This window comes from Dipodomys ordii, unplaced genomic scaffold (genome assembly GCF_000151885.1).
Source record: "Dipodomys ordii isolate 6190 unplaced genomic scaffold, Dord_2.0 Scaffold135, whole genome shotgun sequence".
NCBI lineage: Eukaryota > Metazoa > Chordata > Mammalia > Rodentia > Heteromyidae > Dipodomys > Dipodomys ordii.
The window spans coordinates 69,744-80,421 of record NW_012267351.1 but is presented as its reverse complement, the minus strand read 5'-3'; the positions used below and the strand labels follow the sequence as shown (position 1 = coordinate 80,421).

At 41.2% G+C, this 10,678-nt stretch overlaps 1 protein-coding gene across 1 annotated transcript in view; it reads right to left on the bottom strand.

The window, feature by feature from the left end:
* Positions 1-1,037: 1,037 nt before the first annotated feature.
* Sox30 (SRY (sex determining region Y)-box 30) overlaps positions 1,038-10,678 on the bottom strand; it is a 25,732-nt gene continuing 16,091 nt past the window's right edge. The window contains exon 4 of the mRNA XM_013030939.1: positions 1,038-1,458. Coding sequence (XP_012886393.1) covers positions 1,077-1,458 — 382 coding nt within the window. The 3' untranslated portion in view covers positions 1,038-1,076. The remainder of the gene's footprint in view (positions 1,459-10,678) is intronic.

The following is a 10,678-nucleotide window of genomic DNA, read 5'->3' as shown; positions in this document are numbered from 1 at the left end:
ATTTCCCAACATCAACTCATTTAGTGCTTTGTAGATATTTTCCCAAATCTGTTGGTCCTCAGCCTGTTCTAAAAATGGCTCTGTAAATGTGTGCTTGCCAAAAGACAAAGTAGGGCTTTTGTTCTATGTTTGTAAATGAAGGTTTTCAAGACAGGTGTTGACCCAAATCTGGAAGAACTCCTCCCTTTGGGGAAGTGCTCCAGTCACATACACACATGTAGAGCGTTTCAGAATAACATTAGAACACGTGCGCATCTAAGTGGATGCAACACGAGCTCACAAAAGCTAACAGAATGCAGTGCAATTCTGGAAGCGTTAGGCCAAAGTCAACTTCTGCATGTGATACAAAAAATACTCTCACATGAGCAACACCCATTGTGCTTATTTCTGTCCTCCACAAGGAACACATCCAACAAGAAGAATTTTGTCTGTGTTTATTTAATTATAATAGAAATACAACAGTGTGTACCAATGGAAACGGTATTCAAGAATGATGGTAACAATGTTCAGTAACAGAAATGACTAACTGGAGTGGGAGGAGTTTCCCAGGTGTCAATAAAACACATTTGCAACATATAATTGGTTATTAGTGGAAATTAAATGGAGTAACTGAGTCCCAGTTCACTTACAAAAGTTATCAAAATACTTTCAAATGTTACATTAAAACTGACAGAATTCACAAATAGTAGATAAACACTAAAACAAAGTATTTCAGAAAAATAAAAAGTATCCTGAGATCAAATGGAAATCACACTTTTTCAGAGCAGGGACATACTCTCTTCCTCCTCACAGGCTGCTGGGCAGGCTTTCCTATCATGCACATTCCACGATAAAGGAATGATAACGCACGCTGGTGCAAAATACAGCCGTGAAAAAAAAGGCTTTGGACAAATTCCTCTGATGGAACAGCAGGCCTCCCGTTTCACTAATGAAAACGTTAGAGAGCTGTGACTTGCATTTGGTTTTGACTCCTCGGATAACGGCTGGACACGGAGCAAGGCATTCTGGGCTGTTACACCAACTGACCCAGTCTATGGTTTAAGAAATGTTTATTTTCCGCGCTATTGGTTTTCAAGTTATAAATTCCGGAGCACTTTTTCTTCTTCCTCCTCGTCGCTGTCAGTCACATTGACTTGCTGGATGCTGGAGGGGGTGGAGGTGGGGGCTGTGAAGACGTTCTCCAGGGCCCCCATGTCCAGCGGGGGCATGGGGCTCAAGTAGCCGTCCCCGCAGTGGCTGTGACTGTTATAGTATGGGGGCCCGTCCATGTTCTCGCAGCCCCGAGAATCTTCGCTGTGGGCGCGTTCGTCTGGGTAGTCTCTAAAAGGATAGTCTCTATTTAAAGCTGAAAACATAGCCTCGTGTTTTTGGTACCTGTCTTCATAGTAACCGAGGCATTCTGGCATTGAACTTGGAAAATTTCCATAGCCAAAGGGAGGCCGACTATAAGGGCACGTGCTGTGACAGAAAGACATAAACAAGGGATTAGAACAGATCCTGCCACACGGTGCCCTGTGTGGGGACTGAGTAGGTGGCCGCATTCTCTTTGGGGCCTAGAGAATCCCCCAGGTCTTTCCCGTAACTAGCTCCAGCTCCCACCCCCTGCCTTGTCCCCATCCAAGGCTTATAGCCAAGAAGGCTGAAGTAATCACAGCATCCACCATCCCTCATCTCTCCACCTCTGCCTCTTACCCGGCAGGGACCTTAAGCGAGAAAATGGCTTAACCTGCCCTTCCTCTTAGGATACCTCACACCAGACCTGCCTTGGGCTACGCAAAGAAATGAACAGTAAACTCCACGACGACAATTGCTCTCACCGCTATTACAAGGAAGCCTACTGGGACAGGGGGTGAAATCAAGGGCTCTAGGATTTTAAAGGATATTAAATGACAATAATAAAATTAATAATAGAGAGTACTCTTACTATCAGAAGATCTAGAACTGATATTGTACTACAGTTGAAAAGATCTTTTTTCTGCCATCAATTTTTAGAGGGCAGATGTTTAGGAAAGGTTTTCTTGCATTTTACCAACTGGGGTATGTTTTGTTGGTCATGGGGCTTGAACGTTTGGCCTGAATGCAGTCCCTCAGCTCTTCAGCTCAAGGCCAGCATTCTACCACTTGAGCCACAGCATCACTTCCAGTTTTCTGGTGACTTATTGGAGATAAGAGTCTCATGGACTTTCCTGCCTGGACTGGCTTTGAACTGCAATCAGCAGCTCTCAGCCTCCTGAGTAGCTAGGATTGCAGGCATGAGCTGTGTGGGTTTTTTTTTTTTTTTGACACAATGATGTATTTAACCTAGAAGGTATGCATGTTATTTCATGCATTTTCTACATTTTTCTTTATGTTTATAATTGCTTTGTAAAATTAGATCCAAGCTTAGTTGAAGGAAGGGAGAGGTAGAGAGAAGGAGGTAGAGAAGACTGGAATAAAGACCTCACTTTTTATTATACCATGTCTGAAGGTGGTTTTTTTTTTTAATTGTGAAAATACCATACAGAGGGGTTACAATTACATGAGCAAGGTAATGAGTACATTTCTTATCAAGCATTGTTGCCTCCTCCTTTGTTTCCCCTTCCCACCTTTCCCATCTCCCTGCCCCCCCTCCCCCCTCCCCCCCCTTCTCCCCGAAGGTGTTTCTAATACTAAACAAAATACTAGGCATGTGCACTCATCCTAGAAAAGGGAGAACATGAGAAACTCATGTTTTGTTTAAAGGCTAGTGATTTCTCTTTGTAAGTATTCTCTTCTTCAAAAGTGCAGAACATCAACTGACAAGAGGTGTGGAGAAGTCTACGCAGGAATTGGGCTCACGGACGCCATCTAGTGATGGATAACACAAAGTATAGCAACACATGCTATACTTTGAGGAGTGCTTGAGAGAAAAATCAGCAAGGGGTCAACTGTAAAAAGCATGGAGAACTGGAAATCAGCCTAGAGAGAGCCAACAGTCACAGCTCAAGTCACCCGAGCTTGTCCCTACAGGGTACCAAGAGAAGGTACCCTTTGGGTCTCATCACTCAGAAGTAGCTGCCAGCACCATGAGCCCAACCCATGCACAATCCCCTCCCCACCCCCCAGAGCCTTGGTGTTCCACAAGCTCACCATTGCTGCGGCTCCCAACCCCAGCACCACTGCCATTCATCCCCAGGACCCTGGGAAGGGCCGACCCCACCCTGTGGGTCCACATTTGTGGCTGAGTGTGCCACAGGACCAGGAAGTTCCTCTTCCCTTCTTCCTCAGGGAGCCAGGAAGCTCTCCCTCCATCACATAGTCTGCCTTAGGGATTCTGGTTGCCCGTGTTTGCCCCAGGGAACTTCACAATCCAAACCTGTAAGATGTGTCGGCTGCCCAGGTGCTGCTGAGCTCAGCTCAGTGCCCGGAGGACACAAGGACATACTTTTCACAGTCCGCATTCTTTGTAGGTAAGTCCCACTTACTCCAGGGACAGATGCGATCTATGGGAAGACATTCATAGGCACTGCTAATGTCAATCAAAGTCAATGAAATCAGTGACTACACTATGGACCTTACCTATAACCAAAGCCAAAGACTCTACTAGGCTGATCTGCATCTTATTCTAAAGGAAAAGAAAGTCCTATAAAAGCTGTAAAAATGAGAAGAGGGCAGTGTCATACTAAATGTACAGATGGCACTTGTGGGAACAGGGGACATGAACGGAAGCAGGATTAGGCCTGAGGGAAACACAGCCCCACCAATGGCTCTCAAGATGCTTGACAAAGAGCTCACAATCATACGCTGAGCACTCTCAAGATGAAAGCAAATGCAGACTGTGCAAAGGACTATGAAAAACAATTTAGGATGTGAATGAGATATGCAGCAAAGAGCTAGAAATCACAAAGAAAACAATAAAAAATTACTGAAGCTAAAAACTACCATCAATGAAAAACAAGGGAGAGTTTCCACAACAAACTAAAATGAGAAGACATAATTTCCGAACTTGAGAATAGGTATTTTAAATAAACCCTTTCACACAGAGGGTGAAGAAAGAGGGGAGGGGGAAGAAAGGCAGGTGGGGAGTGAGAGAGTGGGTATCAAAGCTAAATTTCACTCAGGTCTCTTATATTCATTTATGTAACTCATTCATTTATTAAAAGCTAATTGAGCTGTGGACCAGTGGCTTAAGCCTTTAATTGTAGCTTCTTGGGAGGATAAGATATGAAGACTGAGGACAGGAAAGAGTGAGACTCTTATCTCCACTTAACCACCAAAAAGTTGGAGGTGGAGGTATGACTCAAGGGGTAGAGCACCAGCCTTGAGTAAAAAACTAAGAGACAGCACTCAGGCCCTAAGTTCAAGCCCCAATACACACACAAAATAAGGGAGCAACCAAATAAAACAGATTGAACACTGACAGTACACAATGTGAATACTAGGATGCAGACTCCCTCCTCCTCTCTCCGTCCCTCCCCTCCCGTGCCAAACCAGGGTCTTAAATGCAAGCCTGGATGCAGTCTCATAGCTCTTTCTGTCAAGGCTAGCATTTTACCATTGAAACCACCACAGTTCCACTTCCGGTTTCTTTGGTAGTTAACTGGAAAGTCTCACAGATTTTCCCGAGTATCTAGGATCACAGGACTCTTAAGCGACAGGAGTTTCCAAACTGATGGCCAAAATAAAATACAGTGTTGTGAACTCATCTGTGGATGACCTTCATCTGTGATCTCCCAATGGATCCCTACCTTTGGAGGTACTGGGATTTACAGGCGTGAGCCACCCAGCATTCTTGGCCACTTTATGTGATATCATGTCTGCTACATATACTGAGAAGAGAAAGGTCAACAGCATGCATGTCCTTTCTGTAAATCTCCTACTGACCGGTCCCTGCGGCTTCATGCTACCCACGGCATTTCTTCCTTACTCCAAACAACTCTTTTCAGTGTGAATACATAACATTTCTCACATCATCCTCTTCCCCAACAATTATTCTATGGTATTGATTTTAAAATCAATCAAAGCCAGTGAAGAAATATTACAGCAATACTGTTTTTTTTTTTATAATTACATGATCACTTTTTTTTGTTGGTCATAGGGCTTGAAGTCAGAGCCTGGGTGCCACTGAGCTTTTTTTCGCTCAAGGCTAATGCTCTACCACTTTGTACCAGGCTCTACCTCTGGTTTTCTGATGGTTTATTAGAAATAAGTCTCATGGACTTTCCTGCTTGGGCTGGCTTTGAACCTAAATCTTCATATCTCAGCCTCCTGCATAGCCACCAGCGCTGGGCTTACATGATTACTTTTACAGGTACTCTTTGTTTTGTTGTTGGGATCCCAATTACTTTAGGGGGTCATTTAATTTCAGCCTTGAATAATGTATTTCCACAATCAGCAGAATCAAGAGAATCTACAGAATTGTAAAAAAAAAAATCACTGCAAGCTATTTTTCAGATAAAAGATAAATATCCAGGATATATATAAAGAACTTCAAAAATTAACACCAGAAGAACAAATGATCCAATTAATAAATGGCCAAATGAACAGATAATTCTCAAATGCACATGTGGCAAATCAGCGTATAAAGAATTGTTGTATATCCTTAGTCATAAAGGAAAAGCACATCAAAACTACGCTAGAAGCCAGGCGCAGGTGGCTGATGCCTGTAATCCACACTACTCAGGAGGCTGAGATCTGAGGTTCGTAGTTCAAAGCCAGCCCAAGCAGGTGAGACTCTTATCTCCAATAAACCACTCAGAAAACCACAAGTGGCACTGTGGCTCAAGTGGTAGAGCACTAGCCTTGAGCTGAAGAGCTGAGGGACAGGGCCCAGGCCCAGAGATCAAGCCCCATGACCAACCAAAACCAAAACCACAAACAAAAAACCTACACTATATTACCCAAACAGAATTGTAAACATCAAGAACACAAACAACATGAATGCTGGTAAGAATGCAGTGGGGGGGAGGGGAAGGAACCCTTATATACTCTTGGTGGGAATGTAAATTAGTACAGCTATGATGGAAGTCAGTATGGAGGTACCTCAGGAAAATAAAAGTATAATAACCATAGGGTCTAGTGATACTATTCCTACACATATATCTGAAGGGATTTAAATGAGCATAAAAATATATACCTGCCAGATGTTGGTGGCTCATGCCTATGATTCTAGCTTTTCAAGAGACTAAGATTAGGAGGATCACAGTTCCCAGCCAGCCCAGGCAGTAAAATCCATGAGAACCCATCTCTAATTAACCAGAAAATGCCAGATTGAACATATGGTTGAGGTGGCAGAGGACCAGCTGTGAGCAAGCAAGCCAAGCAAGAGCTCTGAGTTCAAGCCTTAGTTCCCACACAAAACCTAAAAACAACAAACTCATACACTTATGGTAGCACTATTTTTAACAGCCAAGTATGGAATCATGTCTATGTGTCCATTCACATCTGAATGGATGAAGAATGGTGTATAACTCTGTCAAAAGGAATCTAGAGACCATCATGTGACAAGAAATACACCAGAATGACAAAATGTTCCATCTTCTCTCATACATGGAATTGAGACCTCAAAAATGAATGACAGATGTGCGAGATGGAGACTCTCTGCAGGACTAGCGGGAGGGTAGGAGTGAGGTGAGGGCGTGAATCTGATAAAATGCTTTATACACAAGTAGGAAAACAAAACAGTGAATCCCATTATTTACAAATGAGTTTAGGTGGGGAAAGGGGTGGATGAGAAAATACAGGGGGCAAATCTGCTCAATGGACATTGTTTGCATGTATGAAAATATCACTAGCATTTGCTAACACAGTTAAAAATGCTTTTCAGGCTGGGAAGGTGGCTCAGTGGTAGAGCGCTTGCCTTGCATGCCTGAGGCCCTGGGTTTGATTCCTCAGCACCACATAAGCAAAAAGAAAAAAGCCGGAAGTGGCGCTGTGGCTCAAGTGGTAGAGTGCTAGCCTTGAGCTGAAGAGCTGAGGGACAGCACCCAGGCCCAGAGGTCAGGCCCCACGACCGGACCCCCCCAAAAAAATGCTTTTCATTTCAACCCCAGCACCATTCTCTAAGTATGTATGCATACATCTTGTAACCTACTTTTGGTAACAGCACATTTTCTGAAGAATATTTTTCTTTTGCCAAGTTTTGTGAAGACAGCCTCAGTGAATATAAAATGCTTTGGTCAGTCATTGCTCCTTTGACTACAGATTCTGACTCCATGTCTCTGTGCAGGCCAGCAGCTGGGGTTTTGCATTGCCTTGTGCATAAGGATTCATTTTTCCCTGGCTCCTTCCGAGATTCCTTTGATTTCTGCTCTCAGAACTTCACTGTGATGTGTTTAGCAGTGGATCTCTCTGCATTTGTCCTAGAGTTCATTAGCTTCCTGAGTATGTTATATTCTCAACAAGATTGGGAGTTTTCAGCTATTTTTTTCTTCAAATGCTTTGTTCCCCTTTCTTTTTTCTTTCTGGTACTTCTGTTCCATATTTGTTAGTGTGTTTATTTGTGGTTCTGTTTATGAAGTGGTTCTGAAGCTCTGTTTATTTTTCATTTTTTTTCTCTGTACCTTAGGTTGTATATAAGCATTTGTGATATTGACATTTTTCTCTAAGAATCTCTACTCTTTGCACATTTAATACATTTTCACTTTAGTTATCATTCAACTCCAGAATTTCTATTTTTTATAATTTATATGACATGATTAATATTCTCTGAAGAATCACCATCATCATCACCTTTTTGTGTCTTTAAACGACTTCCTTTAGGTGTTTGAAAGTATTTATAACAGCCTTCAAGTTTGTCACATTCAAAACAGGGCCCAAATCACAAGCAGTTTTCTGTTGCCTGCTTCTTTAGAAAGAGGCTCTCACCATACAGCTCAGGCTGGTCTGGTACTTGCTACATAACCCAGGCTGGCCTCAAATAGTAATTGTCCTGACTCTGACTCCCAACTTCTGGGATTATAGGTGCTCACTACTACATCAGCCTTTTGGTGTGTTTTGCCTTTGAATGGGTCACATTTTCCTGTATCATAATCTTTCACTGTGTATTTTTGGACACTCTGAATAACAATCCCTCCTCTCTCTAGGCTTGCTTCATGAATTTTCTGTCTTTCTTGGAGCACTGTCCTGCATTGCCCAATATTCAGGATCTTGTTAAACACTGTTAGTGGGTTGTTTTGTTTTTAGATTTCTTATGAAGTTGAGTGGTGAATCCAGTCATTAGCACTATACTTTGGCTGGAAATCTTTTTTTTTTAATGATTTAAAATATGTATGATTTTGTTTTTCAAGGAAGAGGGCGATATGCATTTGTTTACAAGGAACATATTCCGACATTTGAAAAAGGGAAGAGTGGAAAGAGGGCAAGTCCTCACTCTCATTAGACCTCTCCAACACCTGCCTCCCTTCTTGTCATGGTCTCATAAAGAACATTCAGGAAGCGATTTTTCATCACATATGAACTGATCTGGAGTAACCAGTTCATATTTACACACTGCTTCTCAAAAGCATTATTTGAATTAGGGTCTTCTTCATTCTTTTTACCCCATTAACTTTTTCTAATGCAAATGTCTGATTTTTAGTTTCTTTCCAGTTTTCAATTGTGTCAAATCTAGTATGTTTTTGGTTTTGTTTTTTTGCCAGTCCTGGAACTTGAACTCAGGGCCTGGGCACTGACTATCCTGAGCTCTTTTTGCTCAAGGCTAGTGCTCTACCACTTGAGCCACAGTGCCATTTCTGACTTTTTCTGTTTATATGGTACTGAGGAATTAAACCCAGGGCCTCATGCATGCGAGGCAAGCACTCTACCACTCATGAAGCCACCTTCCCAGCCCCTTACTCTACATTTTCTACACAGGGGAAAATGGTCTACTCACCAAAAAAAAAAAAAAAAAAGTATAAAATACGATACACAAAATCAATAAACATACATAAAAGAATTATACCTATATCTCAAATGTCTATTAAGTGTATTTTATCTTTCATCCATAGTAGATTTTACTGAAATACACTATTATTACCTTGGGAAAATCATCATCAGACACATATAGGTAAAAGACAGGAACAATTGTAAAGTATTACAAGTTTACATTTATAAAACAAGCTGGGCACCAGTGGCTCACACCTGTAATCCTAGCTACTCAGGAGGCTAAAATGAGGATTGAGGTTTGAAGTCAGCCCCAGCAGGAAAGTCCACAAGACCCTTATCTCCAACAAACTACTCAATAAACAAACAAACAAAAAAGCCAGAACTGGCTCTGTGGCTCCAGTGGTAGAGTGCTCACCTTGAGCAAAAGAAGCTGAAGGATAGCACCCAGGCTCAAATTTCATGCCCCAGGTCTGGCAAAAATAAATAAATAAATAACTGATCTTCCATTCTGAAAAAATCCATGTAATTTAATATTTATATATTTACTACTGCCTGATATTATTAAATAAAATAAATTTTAATAAGAATAATACAATTATCTATGTTTCAATAACGACAATTAGAAAGAAGAGGATCAAGGAGAAAAAGATAGTTTTTGTATTCTAAGAATTTACTTTCAAAAGTTTCCTTATAAAATGTTTTTAAGCCAGGCGCTGGTGGCTCATGCCTGTAATCCTAGCAACTCAGGAGGCTGAGATCTGAGGATCACGGTTCAAGGCCAGCCTGGGCAGGAAAGTCTGTGGTTTATCTCCAATAAAGCACTAGAAAACCAGAAGTGGAACTGTGGCTCAAGTGGTAGAGTGCTAGCCTTGAGCTGAAGAGTGCAGGGACAGCGCCCAGGCCCAGAGTTCAAGCCCCACGACTGACAAAAAAAAAATAAGTTTTTAATATATCTGATACTAAAATTCTGTAAGATGAGTAAGGACAGATTTCCTATTATTTAATGTACTTAATACAAAACGAACCATCGTCTACACCTAGTTTACTTGCCTATATGAGTTTTCCATTCAAAAGTATACATTTTCCACATGATTCTCTGCTAGTAACCAAACACAGTCAAATAAAGAGTAGTCATTACACTAAGAAGTATTACTGAGGATCTATAGATGCACACACAACCCCCTCCCCAAGAATTCTACGTCAGACAAAAAACTATTCGCCTTATTAGCTTTTAGCACTGCCATTTTATCCAACTTTGACAAAGCTGTTCAACATCTAATAAATATATGTATAAAAGTAGGGAATTATTGTGCTGAAGCCACTGGACGGCTATGAGAAATACATGTAAAATGCCTAATTCTCAAGACAGAAAATAAAATACAACAAAAAAACAATAATTAGCATAAGGTTGCAGCACATAGTATTTCTAGGCCTTTCACAGCCATTTTCTCTTTTTTATTCAGTAAAATTCTCCACAGCTTCCTGTATCATATAAAATTACACAACAAATAAAATTGCTGCAGTTTACAGACCGCAGGGGTCTAATGAAAGCCAACTGTTACCAAATCTATTTTACTACGTCTGCATGCAATACTCTTCCAGAGCTACAAAATATTTTATAGAATTCTCCCAAAGTCCTAGAAAATCTTGGATCTTGGGCAGATAGCAGTAAGAAAAAGATGATCAACCTCTGGGTTTAGAAGTCTCTTAATTCCTGAAAGCTGCTAAACATAAAAATGGTGTACATAAAATACAAAAGAAACTAAGATTGCAAAATCTCTGCTCTCCCATTCTAATACTCCACTTCACTTTCTTCCAGTGCCAAGTTTAATTCTTTTTTTTTTTTTTTTTTTTT